The following is a 22,949-nucleotide window of genomic DNA, read 5'->3' as shown; positions in this document are numbered from 1 at the left end:
TATCATTTTTTCTCTGGTTATGTTCAGCTCTGCTCTACCTTTCTTGCTGTTGGTGCAAAGAGCTGTGTTCTCTATGATAGAATGTGTGGAGACATCCTTCCACTCCTGTAGAGCCTTGGAATGGTTCAGTATCTGTCCTGAGTGTAAGCTTTTAAGAAACTAATTCTTCACTTGAAGCTAGGCCAGATTTGGGGCCAGATTTCATGTTGCACTAGCAGGCAGAAACTCTGTACCTGGTATTGATTCCATGACTAATTATCTCTGTCTCCCATTACAAACCTTTTCCTAGTCCATAGAATCACTAAGATTTGAGAAATATTTACTTAATAATAATTTCCCAAATAATAATGGCTAACGTTTATTGAATATTTGTTGTATACCAGATACATTTTTAAATGCTTCATACTTTACTAATTTAATCCTCACAACAACCCTATGACATAGGTACTCCCCATTTTACAGATGGAGAATTGCATCATTAGTTGGTTAGATAATTTGCCCAAGATCACAGAGCTAGTAAAGGTCAAAGATGGGGTGTAAATTCAGGCAGTCTGGCTCCAGACTCACATTCTTATCTGCTACACTGCACTGCCTCTCTATGTACATTTACTATGTGCCCTATACTATACCAAACAGATATGAAGAAAGCACATGGAAGTAACAAAGGGAAAAACAGCTGATATCCATGGAGGCAAGAGGCTATTCTCAGGTGACATAGTCACATCTCAGTTGTGTCTCAAGTGACCTTACCACTCTGAGCCTCAATTTTTTGCCTAACAATGAGGGATGATATTAATATGATCACATGGGGTCATTATTAGAATTAAATAAGATAATGCATGGAAAGTGCTTAGTACAAAACCTGGCAATAATGTTAACTTAGGGGAGAAAAAAGAAGACGCTGTCCTGGCTATAGCAGTATGTTATTTGTACAGCATTTAAAATTTCACCACCTGTTATTTCTCTTTGGCTTCTCAATCATCTTCTGAAGCAAGATAGGAATACCAGGAGTACATATCCATTTAACAAATGAGGAAACTGAAGTACCAAGTGTAAAATAATTTATGAGGTTGTACAGTGGCAGGATTAGAACCAGGATTCCATTCTCCAAACTCTCAAATCAGGCCTTTCTCCTTTTCTCCCTTGAATCATGTGGCCACCATGAGAAAGGTAATGCATAAACATAATGCTAAGGTATTTTTGGCTTTATGACTCTCTTCACAAAGTATGAATCCTGTATTGACCATATTGGTGATGATGGTGATGTTAAGAAAAGAAGCCATGTGGGGTATGTTGATTGGGGGAAAATCAGAGAACCAATAGTCTAGCAGTCACCAAGGAAAATCAGTCACCTCCTGGAGTTCTGATGAGCCTTAGGTCAGAAACTCAAGGGAGGCCTGTGCTGTTAGCATGGTGCTAGACTGTGTTATCAGATGGTGATATGTGTCTCTTGCAGCATGCTGTGGTAAAGATTGTGAGAGAGAAGTACTTGAAGACAATAGCATTTGAAAGCCAAGAGGAACTGCAGAAATTTATTAGTGAGCTCTATGTTTTCTTGGTGGATCAGATGCATGTGGCCTTAAATCAAGTAAGTGCTTCAGAGCTAAGAACCCTTCCTTTTCTCTGTAGGTCATCAGGGTCTCCTCTGAATGATTCCTTCCTTTCTTGCTTCTTTTCTTCCTTAATTCCACAGACATTTTTGCGGGTGTCTGCTCTGTGCTAGGCATTGAAAACACAAAGATGAATAAGGAACTGCCTAAGTTATAAGACTAATTTTAGGGAAAATAAGGGGGTATCCTCTTTCAACTTCATAGAAAAATTAATTTCATAACTGTCATAAATTTGATGGATAAAAAATAAATAAAATCAGCTATGTAAATTGTGGAAAAAAATTATTCTATTTATTCTGTGACTGTGTGCAGTTCTCAACTTTTTCTTCAAGACTGACAATCAAAACAGAAAAACTATGAGTTTTCAGATATTATACTTGAATGACAATGACACTTCATATATGCCTTTTCTATCTGACTGGTCTCCTCCCACTTGTCTGTTTATTTTTGTACATCTTACATCTTGCCTTCATTTGCTCATTTTTTTAAAAAATTTTATTTATTTATTTTTATTTATTTATGGCTGTGTTGGGTCTTCGTTTCTGTGCGAGGGCTTTCTCTAGTTGTGGCAAGTGGGGGCCACCCTTCATCGCGGTGTGCGGGCCTCTCACTATCGCGGCCTCTCTTGTTGCGGAACACAGGCTCCAGACGCGCAGGCTCAGCAATTGTGGCTCACGGGCCTAGTCGCTCCGCGGCATGTGGGATCCTCCCAGACCAGGGCTCGAACCCGTGTCCCCTGCATTAGCAGGCAGATTCCCAACCACTGCGCCACCAGGGAAGCCCTGCTCATTTTTTATGTATGCAGTTGTGGTTTGTTTGAAAACAAAGACAAAATCAAAGTGTTTTTGTCCCCCTGGTAGTCTCTAACCAGCTATGCATCCTCAAAGCCTCTATTCTTTTTTTTTTTTTTTAAAGGAAAGGTGGATTTTTTTTTTTTTGGCCTCGTTGGGGCTTCGTTGATGCGCACAGGCTTTCTCTAGTTGCAGTGAGTGGGGGCTACTCTTTTTTTTTTTTTTTTAAACATTGTTTCCTTTTCTTTTTTTTTTAACTTTTTGGGTTTATTTATTTATTTATTTATCTATCTATGGCTGTGTTGGGTCTTCGTTTCTGTGTGAGGGCTTTCTCTAGTTGCGGCAAGTGGGGGCCACTCTTCATCGCGGTGCGCGGGCCTCTCACTATCGCGGCCTCTCTTGTTGCGGAGCACAGGCTCCAGACGCGCAGGCTCAGTAATTGTGGCTCACGGGCCTAGTTGCTCCACGGCATGTGGGATCTTCCCAGACCAGGGCTCGAACCCGTGTCCCCTGCATTGGCAGGCAGATTCTCAACCACTGCGCCACCAGGGAAGCCCCCGGGGGCTACTCTTCATTGCAGTGCGCGGGCTTCTCATTGCGGTGGCTTCTCTTGCTGTGCAGCACGGCCTCTAGGCATGTGGGCTTCAGTAGTTGCAGCACACGGGCTCAGTAGTTGTGGCATGCGGGCCTTAGAGTGCACACGCTTCAGTAGTTGCGGCGCATGGGCTCAGTAGTTGTGACGTGCGGGCTCTAGGGCACATGGGCTCAGTAGTTGTGGCTCGCTGGCTCTAGAGCACAGGCTCAGTAGTTGTGGTGCACAGGCTTAGTTGATCTGCGGCATGTAGGATCTTCCTGGACCAGGGATCGAATCTGTGTCCCCTGCATTGGCAGGCGGATTCTTAACCGCACTGTGCCACCAGGGAAGTCCCTCAAAGTCTCTATTCTATTTGTTCTTTCCTTCACTGTTTTTTTCTTCTCGGCCACAATCACTTTTTCTTTCACCTGTTCAGCCTTCCTGAAAGAGGTAGGAGTGTCCAGTATCCTAGGGTTAAGAGAACGATCCTGCACAGATGATCTGGATGATTTGATTTGGAAAGCAATTGAGAACTGAGCATGAGATGGTAATTACTGTTGCCTGTGTCCCCAAGGAGCCCCTGTCTAGTAGAGGAGAGAGGCACAAAATACAAATAACTGCAGTAGAGTGAGGTAAGTCCTGTGACAGAGGTGTGTCCATGGTAGAGCAGGTTAGGGGATGCCTAAAGAAAATATCAACTTCACGCTGAGATCTTTCAGGGAAGGATTCACAGAGGAGCTGTGACTCCACCTGGGCCTTGAAGGCTAAAAAGAAGCTCTCCAGGTAGATGTTTCAGAGCATTTGAGTCATAGAGAACATCATAAAGGCTTAGAAGCTTGGAAGAATATGGCATATACAGAAACTGCATATAGTTCAGGAGCAGAGGTTGAAGTGGTTGAGTGACAGAGAAACAGGCGATGAAGCCAGGGATCAGTTCCTGGTAGGGGAGCTGGGAGCGTGGATGGAGGCCTTATATGCCACACAAAGAAGTTTTGACTTTTTCCCTTATTAGCAGTTAGATGCAATAAATTTAATTATTTTATACTGGGAAATAATATGATTAGATTTACATTTTACAAAAAGCACTCTGATAGCAGTATGTAGGATGGGTTAGAGGTGGTGAACTGGTGATGTTAACTGGTTATTACATACTAAGAAGGGAAAGAGAGCAAAGATTCTTAAGTTTAAGTCTCAGTGACTGGGTAGCTGGCAATACCATTGACTAGGACAAGAAATACAACATAAGCAAATTTGGTGGAAGGCAAGTGATGTTGAATTCAGTTTTAAACATTGACTCCTGTGGGGTTTTGCTCAAGAGAGAGATCTGGGCTAGAGATTAGATTTGGGAGCCTTGAGTATATAGATGCTAGTCAAACTGTGGTCATAGATGAAGCTGCCAAGAAAAGCACGAGTAGAGAGAGAAGCAAGCTGGTGGCAAAACCGGAGGAAACACCAACATTTAAGGGATGGATAAGTAAAAGAATTAATAAAGGAGACAAGTAAATTGTTGAAAAGGTAAAAGACCCAGAAGACAGTGGTATTTCAGAATCTAAGGGAAGAAAATTTTAAGAAGAAAAAATGGTCAGCGTTGTCAAATACTCTGAGGAGTTCAAGAAAAACAAGATGTGGGGTAGGGGGAGGGGAGATTGGAGAAAGGAGGTCAGAAGGTACAAATTTCCAATTACAAGATAAATAAGTACTAGGGATGTAATGTACAGTATGAGGACTATAGTTAACACTGCTGTGTGGTATACATGAAAACTGTTGAGAGTAAATCCTGAGTTCTCATTACAAGGACAAATTTTTTTTCTTTTTTTGCTTTCTCTTTTTATTGTATCTATATGAGATGATGAATGCTAACTAAACTTTCTGCAGTAGTAATTTCACAATATATGTTAAGTCAATATATGCTTATACAGTGATGTATATCAGTTATATCTTGATAAACCTGGGGAAAAAAGAAAAAAATCTGAAAGGTTTTTATTGGATTTGGCAATAAGGAGGTTGTTGTTACCTTTACAGAGCAGTTTCATTGGGCTAATGAAGTGGATTCAAATGATAATGAATTGAAGAGTAAATGAGTGATTAGGAAGCAGGTGGAATATAAATTCAGGAAGTTGGAAGATGAAGGGAAGAAGTAGGAAAGTAGTAGCTAGAAATTAGAGATTTTCTTTTTAAGATGGAAAAGCCTTTAGAACGTCCACAGGTTTAGGAAGAGTCAGCAGACTGGGAGAAGTTGAAAATTGAGGAAAAGGAGGGAATAACCAGTGGCAAACTCAGGATATACAAGTGGAAAAGGATCAAGAATTTAGATGGAATGATTAGCCTTGAAACAGAGAAGGATGTGATGCCTCGTCCTCTGAGACGGAAAGGAAAGAGATACAGTGGATGCAGAAGGAAACAATTCAGGTGTAGGATTCAAAAGTTGAGGGGTTTTTTGCCTAATGATTTCTATTTCTTCTGTGAAGTAACGCTTTACTGAAAGTGAAGGGGTGAGAGTTGAATGAAAAGCTTGAAGAAAATTTAGATAGTGCACAGCATTATGAAAAATGTTGCTGAACAAGGACAAATACATAGATTGCTGAGAGTATTAAAGGCCTTCAGCTAAGACTGTATGCGGTTTTCTTCAGGATCGGTTAGCAGCTCCTGTCTAAGAATGAAGAAATCCGATTGTAGGATTGTTTTAATTTGGGAGTTTTCCGGGCAAGTGCAGGAAAAGGACAAGGATGCCCAGAACTTGAGTGTGCTGGTGAGAGAGTAGTATGAGTAGAAATCATGAGGTCCAGGCTTATCCATTTGGGAAATGATGGGCATATTGGATGTCAGAGAGAAGTTTTAAGGGGACTAAATGACAAGAAGGGAGAAGGCTTGTAATGTGGGTTTGGGGAGTGGATATTAGAGGTATAATATTTCTGGTTTGGGCATGGCAGTGTGTTGCTGTAGGGATTTGGAGGTCAAAGTCACCAAAATTAAAAAGAACAAAGAACAGAGGCATTAATCAATGATCAAAAGCTCACTTTGGCCCATCTCAAATTTAGCTTTACTCTTCACATTCCTTAGTAACTCTACTTGTTAAAGTCAGTGATATTATTTTTATTTGTAGTTAAAGAATTTGGTGGGGTGGGGGGGTCTTCCCTGGCCATAGCGTCTGGCCCAAGAGATTACTTGTTATTACCAGACTTGCTTTCCTATCTGGGTATATAGGATATATTATTTTTCCTTCTACCTTTCTGGCTATTTCTAAAATGTCTCCTTTGTAGAATCTATCTGTCTATATATCCCACTGAAAACGTAGATGTAGCTGCCAAAGATTTACCCTGGGCTCGTGTTTTCTTGATGTTTAAATACTCTAGCTAGTTCTTGCCAACGCTTTTCATGTCATGACACCTAAAAAATGATAATATTTGTCTGTACACTAGAGAAACTGAAAGAAGCTGTTTGAGGTTAGAAGTGACTTAGTTAGGGATTCTGGCTGCCCTAAGGGTTGAAGAGAGCAGTTGTGCCCTGAATAATTTTTTACTCACTTCCATGAGCTTAGACTGTTGGTATTCAGATACCTGAGATTCTATTTCACCCTTGATATTCATCCTTTGGTTCACTCTCACTCTCTTAGTGTATTGGCAAGACTGTAAGAAACCTCGATATCTTTTTTGACATCATGACTAGAGTCTCACATTTGGTTTATTCTTATAAAACTTCTCTACTTGTAATTGCTTCATTTTGTCTGCATAACATCTTGATGATGACAAGGCCATGCCAGATGATGTCCAAGGCACTCCTTCAACCATTTATACCAGCAGTGAACAGCTTCGACTCTTTGCATTCGAAGCAGAAGTCAATGAGAACTATGAAATGGCAACAGTGTACTATGAAGAGGTAATTAAACATCTTTCTGGTGGTTGTCATTACTGCTATTTGTACAATATGGGTATAATAAATAGTAGTTTCTGATTGTTTAAAATCCAACCTTATTGGTGAAAAGATAGACACATAGATCAATAAAACAGAGTCCAAATATAGGTGCACACAAATAAGGCCATTATATTTTTGACAAAGTTGTTTACAAATTTACAAATTCAATGCAGAAAGGATAGTCTTTTCAAAAAATTGTGTTAGAACAGTTGGTTATCCGTATGCAGAAAATGAACCTCGAGAGGCAGAGATCAAGATGGCAGAGTAAGAGGGCATGGAGCTCACCGCCCCAGCACGAACACATTAAAAATACATCTACATGTGGAACAATTCTCACTGAAAACTAACTGGAAACTGGCAGAAGGATTCCTGTACAACCAAGGCTCTAAGAAAGATACACACACAATTGAGTAGAAGGGGAAGAAAAGTGATCTGGTTAGGATCTGTGCCCCTCGGAGGGGACTCAGAGGAAAGGGGAGATTGTACTGGTGTATACCCACACTGGGGAGTGAGTGGGTCAAGCCACAGACTGGGTATCCCAGTCCTGGGTTCCTATGCAGAGGAGACAAGCCACCTTGGCTGGTTGGAGGACTGCTGGGACAGATAAAAAGGCTGGAAAAAAAAAAAAAAAAAAAAAAGGCTGGAGAAGCCTGGACTCTGCTCCTGAGGGATGCAAGTGTCCTGGCTTGCCCTGGAGACAAGCCACCTTGGCTGGTTGGAGGACTGCTGGGACAGATAAAAAGGCTGGAAAAAAAAAAAAAAAAAAAAAAGGCTGGAGAAGCCTGGACTCTGCTCCTGAGGGGTGCAAGTGTCCTGGCTTGCCCTTGAGGCAAGGCAGAGAGAGGTCTGCCCTACTGGCTGCCAGGTTTCCCATGGCTGCCTCACCATGCACCTGGGCCCAAGCCAAGCCAATGTTCCAGCCCCACTTAGACCATGCCACAGCACAGCACTGGATCTGGGGGGCCACAACCAGGGAAAAGACTCAACCCTGGGTTGCATCTGAGAAGAGCCGCTGATGCCTACACGGGCAGTGCATCAGACCTCTGTATGCACATGGGCCCCAGTTGCTTCAGCACACCCCTCCTCTGGTGCAAAGGTTTTGGTGTGGGGAGAGGGAAAAATGCATACTTAATGGGAACATAGCCAGCTGGAGGAAAAATCAAATCCAGTGTTGTGAAGCTATTGCCCTATGTTTTCTTCTCAGAGTTTTATAGTTTTAGGTCTTACATTTAGGTCTTTGATTCATTTGAGTTATTTTTGGTATATGGTATTAGGTAAGGGTCCAACTTCAATCTTTTGCATGTGGATGTCCAGTTTTCTTAGCACAGTTTGCTTAAAAGACTGTCCTTTCCCTATTGAATGGTCTTGGCACCTTTGCCAAAAGTCATTTGACCATACATGCTACGAATTATTTCTGGGCTCTCTGTTCTATTCCCTTGGTCTCTATGTCTGTCTTTATACCAGTATCAGACTGATTACTGTAGCTTTATAAGTTTTGAAATCAGGAAGTGTGGGTCCTCCAGTTTTGTTCTTTTTTAAGATTGTTTTGGATATTCAGGGTCCCTTAAGATTCCATATGAATTTTAGAATGGGCTTTTATATTTCTGCAAAAAACAGCATTGGAATTTTGATAGATATTGCATTGAATCTGTAAATTGCTTTGGATAGTATGATATCTTAACAATATTAAGTCTTGCAATCTGTGAACATGGAATGTATTTTCATTTGTTTATGTCTTCTTTAATTTCTTTCAGCAATGTTTTATAGTTTTAACTCATTATGAGTTGCTTTTATTATTACATATTTGTGGATAAGCTTATATTTGCATTCTCAAGACTGTGACAGAAATGATTATATATAAATCTTTAAAATGAAATATAAAATGAACCTTTTGGTTCCCAAGTAATTGGATGAGCGTATGATGACCAGAACACTGACACTAGGAAGCAATGAGTTGAGGATTCATTTTTTACATTATTTCAACAAATATTTATTGACCACATACTATAAGCCAGAGAAGTGACTGTTCTAGGCATTCGGAATTCAGTGGTAAGCAAAAAAAGAAGTCATAGTTTCTACTTTCATAGAGCTTATAGTATTTATGGAGTGCTTACTATGTGATGTTGTGTGCATAAAGAATATGACATAGCGTCACAATAGCCTTGGTCCTCCTGATGTTTCATGTGATAGAGGTTGGTTCGTGAGCCCCAGAACCTGGAGCACTGGCTGGACTACGGTGCCTTCTGCCTCCTAACTGAAGACAATATCAAAGCACAAGAGTGTTTTCGGAAAGCCCTTTCCCTGAACCAGAATCATATCCACAGGTATGGTTGGAAGGGAGATAAGGAATGAGTAGGAGCAGATAAGCTTCTATATGAAATTGTCTTGGTTCCATGACTGTGACATGGGACCATGTTGTTAATCATGTTGGTGGTCTCTTCTCAGCTTGTTGCTGTGTGGTGTCCTGGCTGTCCTGATGGAGAACTATGAACAGGCAGAAATTTTCTTTGAAGATGCTACTTGCTTGGAGCCAACTAATGTTGTAGCCTGGACTTTACTTGGTTTGATATTTTCCTGTGATATGAATGTGTTTTCTTTCATTAGAAGATTTTTCCCTTTCTCTTTCCACTCTTAAATGGCTCATCACGTAGTTCTTAAACTTTAGTAAAAGTGTGGGAAATTTAAGTGAAATGTTGTCATTCTTCAGTATACGATGGTGGGAAATTAGTCACATTTATTTCAACATCTTTTTTTCTTCAGGCTTGTACTATGAAATTCAAAACAATGATATTCGAATGGAAATGGCATTTCATGAAGCCTTCAAACAGCTTCAGGCACGAGTGCTTCAGGCACAAGTTACAAAGCAGAGGCGCACCAGTACTGTGGAGTATGTTGAAGAAGGAGGGAAAGCAGACTCCTGTTTAGGCCCTTGGGGAATAACCAGTGGTTCTTCTACAGCAGCAGTCAAGGTGGAAGCCCCAGCAGGTAGGACCAGGGAGATGATGAGTGGCTATTGGAAAAAATTACTGGCCTTATGAGTAGGACCTGGCACATAGTAGGTACTCAGTAAATAGCTGTTAAATGAATGAGAAGGTGGAGTTTTGAGTTGTTCCAGGGATACCAGGAAAGAGTCCTTCTAAGTGTTTCCTCATTCATGTGATGGAAAGTTGGAAGCTTCTACTTGTTGCTATTCAGTTTTTTGAGACTTAGAGAATTTACTGTCTCTGTGTATCCCTAAAAGGGGTATCATTTTAGCTGAGTAAATTTCATTCTTTTTCCCTCACTCTCTTCCCCAGTATGTAAGGTCCCATTCTTGTGATTGTTAAATTTGTTTATTTATACACTGTATTTTTTTCCTGTTCTTCATTGACATTCTCCTTTCCTCCACTTTAGGAAATCAGTCATTCTAATGTGTTTAAATGTGTGTATTTTTGTTTACGTGTTTCTTGTGTATGTTATTTTGTTTATAAGTTATTGTACATTGTTATTTTGTGAGCATGTATTTTCAACAGTTTGAGGTATAATGGACATTTCATAAACTGCACATATTTAATGTACAATTTGAGGTTTTGACATATGAACACACCCATGGAAACATCACCACAATCAAGATAATGAACATATCCAAAATCCCCAAAACTTCCCTTGTGCCCATTTGTAATCTCTTTCTCTTGCTCCTATTTCCAGATAACCACCAGTCAACTTTCTATCACTATAGATGAGTTTGCATATTCTAGAATTTTAGAATTAAGCAGAATCACACAGTACATGTATTCTTTTTTGTCTGACTTCTTCCACTAAGCCTAATTATTTTGAGTTTCAAACATGTTGTTGCCCATATCAGTAGTTCGTCATTTTTTATTTCTAAACAGTATCCTGATGTACAGAGATACCACGCTATGTTTATTTTGTCACCTGTTGATATATATTTGGGTTGTTTCTAGTTTGGGACTATTAAAATAAAGCTGCTATGGATATTTGTGTACAAGTCTTTGTATAGACATATACTTTCATTATCTTGGGTAAATACTTAGAAGTTGAATAGCTGGGACCCTGGGTTATCTAACAGTATGTTTTTTATTTTCTAAATATTTGGGGATTTTTCCAGAAGTCTTTGTTTTTTATTTCTAATTTAATTTCATTGTGATTAGAAAATGTGCTTTGCATGAATTGAATCCTTTTAAATTTATTTGGACTTGTTTTATGGTCTAGTGTTTGATCTGTCTTGATTCCATATGCACTTGAAAAGAGTGTGTATTCTGCTGTCATTGAGTGGAGTGCTCTATAAGTAGGTTTAATTAGTTGACTGTGTTGTTCAACTCTCCAAATGCTTTGTAGTTTTGTGCCTTTGAAGTTTTGTTTAAATAGTTCTTGCCTCAAGTCACATTTTCTTCAATTAACTTTATAATATTAGTTTTACATTTAGATCTCTTTTAAATTTATTTTTATTATTTTATTTATTTATTTTTGGCCACCTTGGGTCCTCGTTGCTGTGTGCGGGCTTCCTCTAGTAGCGGTGAGCGGGGGCTACTCTTCATTGCAGCGTGCGGGCTTCTCATTGTGGTGGCTTCTCCTGTTGCAGAGCACGGGCTCTAGGTGTGTGGGCTTCAGTAGTTGTGGCACGCGGCCTCAGTAGTTGTGGCTCATGGGCTCTAGAGCGCAGGCTCAGTAGTTGTGGCACACAGGCTTAGGTGCTCCGTGGCATGTGGGATCTTCCCAGACCAGGGCTCAAACCCATGTTCCCTGCATTGGCAGGCGGGTTCTTAACCACTGTGCCACCAGGGAAGTCCCTACTTAGATCTTTAATCTATCAGGATTCCATCTTTGACTGTGATGCAAGGTAGGCATCCAATTTTATTTTTCTCCACATATAGATCTAGTTTTCTCAAAACCATCTATTAAACCATCATCTTTTATCCTTCGATTTAAGGTATATATGTCTCTGAGCTCTCTGTTCTGTCTCATTTGTCTGATCTTAAAACAATATCACACTCTTTTTATTGCTGTGGTGTTACAGTATGCCTTCGTATCTGGCATATGAGGTTCTCCATTTACTTGCCTTTCTTATACCTGACTTACCTATTCATGAATGTTTATTCATCTGTATGAATTTTATAGTGAGTTTATCAAGTACATTAAAAATCCAGTTGGAAATTTTATTTGGACTGTATTGAATTTATAGATAAATTTAGGGATAATTAACATCTACATATTATTACACCATTCCATCCAGGTGTGTGGAGGATCTCTCCATTTACTCAGGTCATCTTCTGGGTTCTTTATTAAAGTTATAACATTTTTTTCCAGTGAGGCCCGGTTTAAGTAATTCATAGATATTTTATAGATTCCATTGTTGTCATAATAGTATCTTATTTTAATTATGTTTTCTAGTTGGTTATTGCTAGTATTTTTTAGTGTATGCTGTTGATTTTCTACATTTTAGATTTTAGTGTATACTATTGTTTTTTAGATTGAACTTGTATATGACAATCTTGTTTGACTCTTATTGATTCAGGTAGATTATTAATTCTATTATTTTTTTCCAGAATATGATTATCATATCATATGTTGTATATTATATGTTGTATATTAGTTGTGGTGTTCAGCATTTTCTTCTTTCCTGTCTTAAGGGGAATGAGTTTAAAGTTTGTCTTTTAAATATAAAATATGCTGTAAGCTTCTTCTGAAAAACCTTTACAGAATTAAGGAGGATCTCTTCTATTCTTAATTTCCAAAGAGTTTTTTTCATTAATAGGTGTTGATCTTTATCAAATTCTTTTTCTGCATCAGTTGAAAAAAATAAAATTATTTTCTCCTTTTATCCATTAATATAGTGAACAACATTGATAGATTTCTTTTATATTGAACAATCCTTGCAATAACTGGAAATCCTACTTGATCATAATGTATTAGTTTTTAATATACCTTTGGATTTGAATAGCTAATGCTTTATTTTGGATCTTTGCATCTATGTTCATAAATGAAATAGCCTGTAATTTTCTTTTGTCATCTATTTTTATAATCAAGATTATTAGGCACCTTTCCTTTGCTCTTCTATATCAACTTATATATGATACAATTGATTTTGACTTAAACATTTGGCAGAACTCAACCATAAAACAACTGGGACCTGGGGTTTTTGGCAAAGGAGGTATTGACTATCATTTCATTTTATTAATCTTTATGAATTTGCATTCTAAAGACACAGACCTACTAGAGAATGGACTTGAGGCTATGGGGAGGGGGAAGGGTAAGCTGTGACAAAGTGAGAGAGTGGCATGGACATATATACACTACCAAATGTAAAATAGATAGCTAGTGGGAAGCAACCGCATAGCACAGGGAGATCAGCTCGGTGCTTTGTGACCACCTAGAGGGGTGGGATAGGGAGGGTGGGAGGGAGGGAGATGCAAGAGGGAAGAGATATGGGAACATATGTATATGTATAACTAATTCACTTTGGTATAAAGCAGAAACTAACACACCATTGTAAAGCAATTATACTCCAATAAAGATGTTAAAAAAAAAAAGAATTTGCATTCTATATTTCTTATTGTGTTATTCATGGTATTTTATACTTTTTAGAGTTCATCAATTTCATCTAGGTTTAAAAATTATATTAGAATATGATTTTTCATATTAATCTTTTATTTTTAAATACACTTTATTTTTTAGAGCAGTTTTAGGTTCACAGCAAGATTAAAAGGAAAGTATAGATATTTCACGTATACTTCTTGCCTCCACACATGCATAGTCTTTCTTCCCCATTATCACCATGCCTGGTGACATATGATACGCAGTATCCTAAAAGCTTATGTGCCATCTGTATATCTTCTTTGGTGAGATGTATGTTAAGGTCTTTGGCCACTTTTTAATCAAGTCGTTTATATTCTTATTGTTAGTTTTAAGAGTTCTTTGTATATTTTGATTAAGTCTTTTATCAGATGTGTCTTTTACAAACATTTTCTCCCAGTCCTATGGCTTGTCTTCTCATTCTCTTCACATTGTCCTTTGCAGAGCATGAGTTTTTAATTTCAATGAAGTCCAGCTTGTCAATTCCTTCTTTCATGGGTCGTGCCTTTGGTGTTCTATCTAAAAAGCCATACTCAATGTCATCTAGGTTTTCTCTTACGTTATCTTCTAGGAGTTTTATAGTTTTTGCATTTTACACTTAGTTCTGTGATCCATTTTGAGTTAATTTTTGTTATGTTATGATGTTATCATTTTTTTGCATGTAGATGTCCAATTGTTCCACTGCTATTTGCTGAAAAGTCTATCTTTGCTCAATTGTATTACCTTTGTTTTTTTAACCACACTGTCTTGATTACTGCAGCTTTATAGTGAGTCTTGAAGTCAGGTAGGGTCAGTTCTCCAACTTTGTTCTCCTTAAATATTATGTTAGCTGTTCTTTGTCTTTTGCCTCTCCATATAAACTTTAGAATCAGTTTGTTGATATCCACAGAATAACTTTCTGGGACTTTGATTGGGATTGCATTGAATCCATAGATCAAATTGGGAAGAACTGACATCCTGATGATAGTGAATCTTCTTATCCATTAAGATGAACTATCTCTCCATTTATTTAGTTCTTTTTTGATTTAGTTCATCATAGATTGTAGTTTTCCTTATACAGAACTTGTACATATTTTGTCAGATTTATACCTAAGTTTTTCATTTTTTGGATGCCAATATAGATAGTGTTGTGCTTAAATTTCAAATTGCACTTATTTGTTGCTGGTATATAGATTAACTTTTATATATTAACCTTGTATCCTGCAATTTTGCTATAATTGCTTATTAGTTCCAGGAGTATTTTTGGTCATTTCTTTTGGACTTTCTACATAGACAGTCATATCTTTTGCAAACAAAGACAGTTGTATTTCTTCCTTCTCCATTTGTATTCCTTCCTTCCCAATTTGTATTTCTTTTATTTCTTTTTCTTGTCTTGTTGCATCAGCTAGGACTTACAGTATGATGTATGATGTTGAAAAGCAGTGGTGAGAAGGGATATCCTTCCCTTGTTTCTGATCTTGTGGGAAAACTTCAAGTTTCTTACCAGTAAGTATGATGATAGCTATAGTTTTTTGTAGATATTCTTGATCAAGTCCAGGAAGTTTCCCTCAATTCCTAGTTTACTGAGAGTTTTTATCTTGAAGAGGCGTTAGATTTTGTCAAATGCTTTTTCTGCATCTATTGATATGATCATATGATTTTCTTCTTTAGCCTGTTGATATTCTGGATTACATTAGTCAATTTTTGAATGTTCAACCAGCCTTGCATACCTACATTAAATCCTATTTGGCCATGGTGTATAATTCTTTTATATACTGTTGAATTTGATTTGCTAATATTTTGTTGACAATTTTTGAGTCTATGTTCATGAGAGATAATAGTCTGTAGTTTTCTTGTCTTGTAAAGTCTTTGTCTGGTTTTGGTATTAGGAAAATGCTGGCCTCATAGAATGACTTAGGAAGTATTCCTTCTGCTTCTGTCCTCTTAAAGATATTGTATAGAAATGGTATAATTTCTTCTTTAAATGTTTGGGAGAATTCACCAGTGAACCCATCTGACCCTCGTATTTTCTGTATTGGAAGGTTATTAATTACTGATTCAGTATATTTAATACATATAGTCCTATTCAGATTGTCTGTTTCTCCTTGCGTAAGTTTTGGAAGATTATGTTTTTTAGGAAGTTGGTCCATTTCATCTAGGTTATTAAATTTGTGGGCACATAAGTGTTCATAATATTCCTTTACTATCTTTTAAAAAAATTAATTAATTAATTAATTAATTTATTTATTTGGCTGCATTGGGTCTTCATTGCTGCACGCGGGCTTTCTCTAGTTGCGGCGAGCGGGGGCTACTCTTCGTTGCAGTGCGCGGGCTTCTCATTGCAGTGGCTTCTCTTGTTGCAGAGCATGGGCGCTAGGTGCGTGGGCTTCAGTAGTGTGGCACGAGGGTTCAGTAGTTGTGGCTCGTGGGCTCTAGAGTGCAGGCTGAGTAGTTGTGGCACACAGGTTTAGTTGTTCTGCGGCATGTGGGATCTTCCTGGACCAGGGCTCGAACCCATGTCCCCTGCATTGGCAGGCGGATTCTTAACCACTGCGCCACCAGGGAAGCCCTTTACTATCTTTTTAATGTCCATGGGATCTGTAGTGATGTCTCTTCTTTCATTTCTGATATTAGTAATATGTCCTCTTTTTTTTTTTTTCTTTTTTTTTAGTTAGCCTGGCTAACGGCTTACTGATTTTATTGATCTTTTCAAAGAGCCAACTTTTGGTTTCATTAATCTTCTCTATTAATTTTCAATTTTAATTTTATTGATTTCTGCTTATATATTTATTATATCTTTTAACTTTGTATTTAATGAAAAATTCTCAACAAAATATTAGCAAACCGAATCCAACAACACGTAAAAAAAGATCATACACTGTGACCAAGTGGGATTTATCCCAAGTTCACAAGGACGGTTCAACATATGCAAATCAATCAATGTGGTACACCACATCAACAAAAGAAAAGACAAAAACTGCATGATCATCTCAATAGATGCAGGAAAAACATTTGACAAAATTCAACATCCATTCATGATAAAAACGCTTACCAAAGTGGGTATACAGGGAACATATCTCAACATAATAAAAGCTATTTATGACAAACCCACAGCTAATATAATACTCAACAGTGAAAAGCTAAAAGCCTTCCCACTAAAATCTGGAACAAGACAAGGATGCCCACTCTTACCCCTTCTATTCAACATGGTATTGGAAGTCCTAGCCACAGCAATCAGACAAGAAAAAGAAATAAAAGGTATCCAGATTGGAAGGGAAGAGGTATAATTGTCATTATATGCACATGACATGATACTATATGGAGAAAACCCTAAAGATTTCACACAAAAACTTCTAGAACTGATAAATAAATTCAGCAAGGTAGCAGGATACAAGATTGACATACAGAAATCTGTTGCATTTCTTTACACTAACAATGAAATATCAGAAAGGGAAAGTCAAAACAAAACAAAACAAAAAACAATCCTTTTAAAATCGTATCCAACAAACAAACAAAAAAATACATAGGAATAAACCTGACCAAGGAGGTGAGAGACTTATCCGCTGAGAACTATAAAAAACTGATAAAGGCAACTGAAGATGATTCAAAGAAGTGGAAAGATTGCTTATCTCCACTTTTTTTAGTTCTTTTACTGAGGTTATGTCTTGTTCTTTCATTGGTAACATATTCATCTGTCTCTTCATTTTGCCCAGTTCTCTGTTTATTTCTGTGTGATAGGCAGGTAAGTTGGTTACATTTTCCAATTTTGAAGAAGTCGCCTTATGTAGATGTCCAGTGGGGCCCAGCAGGGCACTCATTTCTGGTCACCAGAGGTATATGCTCTAGAGGTATCCTGTATGTAGGCTGCATGCACTCTTCTTTTGTGGCAAGGTGAACTAATGTGGGCATGCTGGTAGGCGGGGCTGGGCCCTGGCCCAGTTGTCTGTGAGGCAGTGCCTCATGTGGTGGCTGAGGGCCCACTGGAGGGCACAGTAGGCTTCCTGTGTGGTTGGCTGTGCAGCCCTGGGGGGACTCGGGGCTGGTGCTGGCCCACTGGTGGGCTAGGCTGTATCCCTGTGCAGCTGTTTGTGAGCTCCAGGAGGGCTCATGGCTTGTGCCAACCCACTGGTGGGTGGGGTTGGTCCCCAGTGGTAATAAGCTAGAGGGAGGATTCTAAAATGGCACTTGCCAGTACCAGTGTTATCATGGTAGAATGATCCCCAAATGGCTGTCAACAGTGTCTCCATCCCCAGAGTACCAGTTGCCTCCTGCCATCCAGTAGGCTCTCCAAGATCAGCAAGTGGGTCTGACCCAGGCTTCTTTCAAACTACTGCCTCTGCACTGGGACTGGGAGCATGAGAGATTTTGTGCACTCCCTTTAAAATTGGAGTCTCTATTTCCTATAGTCCTTCAGCTCTCCTGATCCTAAGCCCCAGTGGTTTTCAGAGCCAGATATTCTGGGGGCTTGTTTTCCTGGTTCAGGTCCCTAGTTTGAGGAGCCTGATATAGGACTATGGCCCCTCACTCCTTGGGGAGGACCTCTATGATTGTGATATTCCTCTCGTATGTCAGTCACCAACCTGAGGGTGTGGGTCCTGACTATACCATGTCCCCGTCCCTCCTACCATCTCACTGTGGTTCCTTTTTTAAGCCTTTGGTGTGGAAAATATTTTCTTCTAGTCTCCGTGTCATTTTCATAGATAGTTGTTCTGTAAGTGGTTGTAATTTTGGTGTGTCCATGGGAGGCAGTGAGTTCAGGGTCTTCCTTACTCTGCCATTTTGGCCACCTCTCCAGTTTCTTTTTTTTTCATTAAGATCATCACTTCTCAATGATCAGTCTGCATATTTAACCATTCTCTTTTCTTGAAATACATGTTGGATTGCCTCCATCTCCAATAGTTTGGGTTTCCTTTGGTTGCTTCACTTTCTTGTCACACCCATTAGATGTAATCATTTCCCAGTAATACTGTCTTACTTTCTAAGAGCTCACCTACCCTCACAGTTTCTATTTTCACTTCTGATAACTGTCAGATTTCTATCTTTAACCTTGACATCCCTCCAGAATCCAGCAGTTGGATTTTTCCACTAGTTAACCCATCTCCTCATATCTCAAACTGACTCTACATCATTATATTAGGTACCCAAGCTCATGATCTCAGAGTCATCCCTGCTTCTTCTTGCTTGCTTGCTTGAGCTTCCCCTGATCCCAATATCAAGTTGATTTCCCAGACCAGTTGGTTTTCTTTCAAAATGCTCCCTACATCTTCCTTTTATATTTCCACTACTCTCCATTACCAATATCCAGAATGTTATAACAGCCTTATTACAGACTTGTCTCCATCAACATTTTTTTCTCCTTGCTGCATAGTACTGCTAGAGTAATCTTAATAAAATCCCACTTTCATCCTCTCATTTTTCTGCTCAAAACTCTTCATTGTAAACCTCTTCTTTTTCTTACAGAAGAAAACTCCTAGCGTTCAAATATCAATACAGTCTAGCCCCCAACCTACCTTCCTTAATTTTTACTATGCAATCCTCAGTACCCATAAAAATAATTAGCTTGCTACTTCCATGCTTTAGCCCCTACCTCTCTACCTATCCAACTTCTACCTATTTTTCAAAGCCATATCTTTTTCTCTAGCTGAGAGTGACCTCTTCTGATTCAGAACCAGCTGGCACTGATCATTTCCTAACCGGCCTTGCTTTTTATTTTTATTCCTAAAACACTTGTTTATGTGAGAGGCAGCTTGGAATGTTTAAGAGCTTCAGCAAATTATTTAACTTTTCTGTGGTTCACTTTGTTTATTGGAGCATAATAAGTATATCTCATAGTGTTGTGAAAAATAAATAAGATTGTACATGACAATCCTTAATACCTGGCATGTAGTCATGTTCATATATAACTACTTATGATGATGATGATGGTGATTTTTTATTTTTTTATTTTTTTTAATTTTTGGCTGTGTTGGGTCTTCGTTTCTGTGCGAGGGCTTTCTCCAGTTCCGGCTAGCGGGGGCCACCCTTCATTGCGGTGCGCGGGCCTCTCACTGTCGCGGCCTCTCCCATTGCGGAGCACAGGCTCCAGACGCGCAGGCTCAGCAGTTGTGGCTCACGGGCCCAGCCGCTCCGCGGCATGTGGGATATTCCCAGACCAGGGCTCGAACCCGTGTCCCCTGCATTGGCAGGCAGATTCTTAACCACTGCGCCACCAGGGAAGCCCAATGATGGTGATTTTTGAAGAGTGAAATAAAATAGAATTCCTGTCCTTAAAGGGTTTTAATATTATCTAAAAATATGTTAATCTTCTCCTCTGGATTCTTGAGATTCTAGGCTTAGCATATAGCTTTTGTAATTTGTTTGACACTATCATGACTTGGGCTGGCAGAAGGGTTCGAGTAGGGGGTCATAGTGGCAGGAGCTGTGCTGTCTGTTTAGCTTGCACTCTTTAATTTATTCAGAAATATAAAAAATCTGCAAAACAAATCTTTCCATGCAATATTTAGGGGTTATGTTTCCTATGCTTTGGAAATTAATTGTATTTATCTCCTGTAATAACCTTTTAATATACGATGTAGGAAGGTAGTTTTTTTTCTCATTAAAATTTAATCTTTTTAGGACTAGGAGCTCCATTATCCATTCTAGATGAATTTCTTGATGAATCCTCTAACCTGCAGTCTGAGTCACATGAACCCATTTTGTCTGTACAGTCTCAGGATCCAACTACCAGCCAAAAACCATCCAACACATTTGTCAAGAAGACACCATCAAAAAAAGGTAATTAGAATAAAGATTTCCACTTGGAAGAAGGGCATAAACAAACTAGACAATGTTGAAAACTCTTTTGATGACCAAAATGGCAATCTTAACTTGTTTGAAGTTGATTAGTTTATCTGTAATATTGTCTAAATTCCTTCATGTGAGGCTAGACTCTGAAATCCAATCTCAGTAATGCAACTCTTTCTATAGTGAGGATTTACATTTAGCTCAGAGAAGTAGCCAACTATAGACCTGTGATTTTCTGGCAATGAATTTTCATTTTTACAGTATCTAAAGATTCAGAGTATCTACAAATCTCTTTCACATTCAGGAAGATCTGAATACTTTTTTTTAAAAAAAGCTTTTATTTCATTCAACTTGCATTTGGAACCACCAGTAGAATAACCTCGAGAACCTTTGAGATCTCCTCTTTGGGGGCCATTGCTATAGAATAATCTATTGCTTTCAAGATTATAATTTCTCTCATATATTAGAGTAGAATACTCTCCCTGCTATGTGTCTGAGCTTCTGAATTTTCCCTTTATATCTAATTGTCTATTATTTTAATATCATATTTTCAGGAGCATCAAAATGTCAAGAGTCATCAACTTCTCTGCATCCCACCCTTTATAGTGTTTCACAAACTCCTACCACCATCTTCATGGAGACCATACGCTTCTTGATGAAGGTCAATGCTGTGCAGGTCAGAATATTTGAAAAAGGGCAAGTAGAGGGAAAGATTTTAATGAACTACTTATTCTATCATAGTGATGTCTTCGCAAGCTTAAATGTGTATGATGCAGAAATCAAACATGCTTTGAGAGCACACTATAGACACAATGGAATAAACATTCAAACATGAACTACTCTCTGCAGAGAGCATCAGGAGACCTCACTGCAAGTCTGCTCCCTATAGAATACCAGCAAAGCAAAATCAGACTCTGAGTCATATGTAGCCTGATGTTACTTTATTATGGGAACTCATGTTATGTGAGTGTTGTGGGTTCACAGGAGCCTAAGCACACCCTTCTTCCCTTCCAGGTTCTGAACCAATTGGAAACAGATACACAGTGCTATATGGGGGGATAAAAATACTAATTTTTTATTGGTATAACTGGGCTGGATACGTGACTGGTCCCAGATTTGATTTACCCATGCAGTCACAGGTAGAACAGATGGAGAATTGAAGTCTCCTGCCAGAGAAGAAGAGCATCCTGTAAGGTCTACCTACCACATAGGAAATGAGAAACATATCCGTGAAGCGAGCAGTAAGAGAGAGAGCAAGATCCAGGAGGCAAGAGATTTGGCCCTCAACCTATAGAGTGCATGCCCCACTTGAGGGTGGGCAACTCAAGATAGGGCAAGAATTATGAACTAGGTGGGAGTGGGCCACATTAAACAGGAGGCTTTAATATACTAACCTTTCACAATAGAGAAACAGGCTCTCTGTCTCCCTAATTAAATAAATCACTTTTCCCCCATGTCCAAGAGTCAGAACGCAGGTTGAGGGAACAGCTGCAGAGCCTCCCCCCCAGTATTTTCCTAAGAAGGTATCATTATTAGTGGAAGTTTCTATATTATAGGCTGAGATGAGAACAGAGGGAGAAGAAGGGTTTCCCCTCTTCTTAGCAAGTACCTATGACTTTGTCAAATTTGCAGGCCTTATATCATATTAAAAACAAAGTATAGCCCAAAGTATAAAACTGGTGAACATAACAAATGCTTGAGAGTGTGTCAGAAACAAACATTTATGTTTCTAAGATCCTGAGTCTAGAATTTTAGAAAGGGAGGTTTTGCCTCACTCTAAGTTTCCTTATAAATACAAATGCCTGAAAATGTTACCTCGTATGAAAATGGGGTGGTTGATGAAATGCCTTTGTCTGCTACACAATAGGCTAAAACTCATGTAGTATGACCAGCAAGACCAGAATTATACAGTACTGTAGATAATTCACTTGGAAATGTTACTACATGAATAGCTGGTAATGGAACCATGATATGCTGAATGTTTATAATTCACCTCTAACCTTTTGAAATTGATAATCATTTCATTATATAATATTGTCCTTATTATTTATTATCAGAGACATAATCTTCAACCGTGAGAGCTATGGAATTGACACCATGCAGTCATTTACATGTTTCTTATAATCTGATTTTTCCTTGCAGTATGTACACAGAGTGCTTGCACATGAGCTACTATGCCCTCATGGAGGCCCCAGCTGTGAGTATTACTTGGTGCTGGCCCAGACACACCTACTCAAGAAGGATTTTGCTAAAGCAGAGGAATACCTTCAACAAGCAGCCCAGATGGACTACCTGGTAATAACTTTTGCTAGAGCGTCTTAAGTTTAGTTTGGAGAAGGGACAAGTAGGCCTTCTTAAAGGTGGTGATGCCATATCACAGGTAGATTTCTGGTTATCAAAGCTGGGGGTTATCAGCTGTCGGTAAACTCATTTATCTAATTTCCTTCCATTTGTTTTTCTTAATCAATCATGACTTTTACAAAGGACAGAGAAAGGATAAGGACAGCTCTTTAGCAGACACCTTATCTATTTCAAGTTTCCTGAACTTCTACTTTCTCATTGTGAACATCATCATGGTTATGCATGAATATTTTTCTTAATATTTTCCCCAAAGACAAAATGGCTTTGAAGAATGCAAGAAAAAAATGAGAGGGCAGTCCTAGAACAGTATCTCCCAGTGCAACTGAATGGCCCTCTTTCTAATTTGCAAAAGAACATGGACTTCAT

At 38.8% G+C, this 22,949-nt stretch overlaps 1 protein-coding gene across 3 annotated transcripts in view; it reads left to right on the top strand.

Moving 5' to 3' along the window:
- Window positions 1-22,949, top strand: part of CFAP70 (cilia and flagella associated protein 70) — an 88,588-nt gene that overhangs the window by 49,302 nt on the left and 16,337 nt on the right. For all 3 annotated transcript variants that reach the window (XM_068547817.1, XM_068547816.1, XM_068547815.1), the window contains 8 exons: window positions 1,457-1,588; window positions 6,726-6,851; window positions 9,078-9,211; window positions 9,333-9,448; window positions 9,648-9,872; window positions 20,055-20,213; window positions 20,777-20,898; window positions 22,365-22,517. In XM_068547817.1, the coding sequence (XP_068403918.1) occupies window positions 1,457-1,588; window positions 6,726-6,851; window positions 9,078-9,211; window positions 9,333-9,448; window positions 9,648-9,872; window positions 20,055-20,213; window positions 20,777-20,898; window positions 22,365-22,517 (1,167 nt within the window). The remainder of the gene's footprint in view (window positions 1-1,456; window positions 1,589-6,725; window positions 6,852-9,077; window positions 9,212-9,332; window positions 9,449-9,647; window positions 9,873-20,054; window positions 20,214-20,776; window positions 20,899-22,364; window positions 22,518-22,949) is intronic.

The sequence above is a fragment of the Eschrichtius robustus genome, chromosome 7 (assembly GCF_028021215.1).
Source record: "Eschrichtius robustus isolate mEscRob2 chromosome 7, mEscRob2.pri, whole genome shotgun sequence".
In the NCBI taxonomy this organism is placed as follows: Eukaryota; Metazoa; Chordata; class Mammalia; order Artiodactyla; family Eschrichtiidae; genus Eschrichtius; species Eschrichtius robustus.
This window is presented reverse-complemented; position numbering and strand designations above follow the sequence as displayed.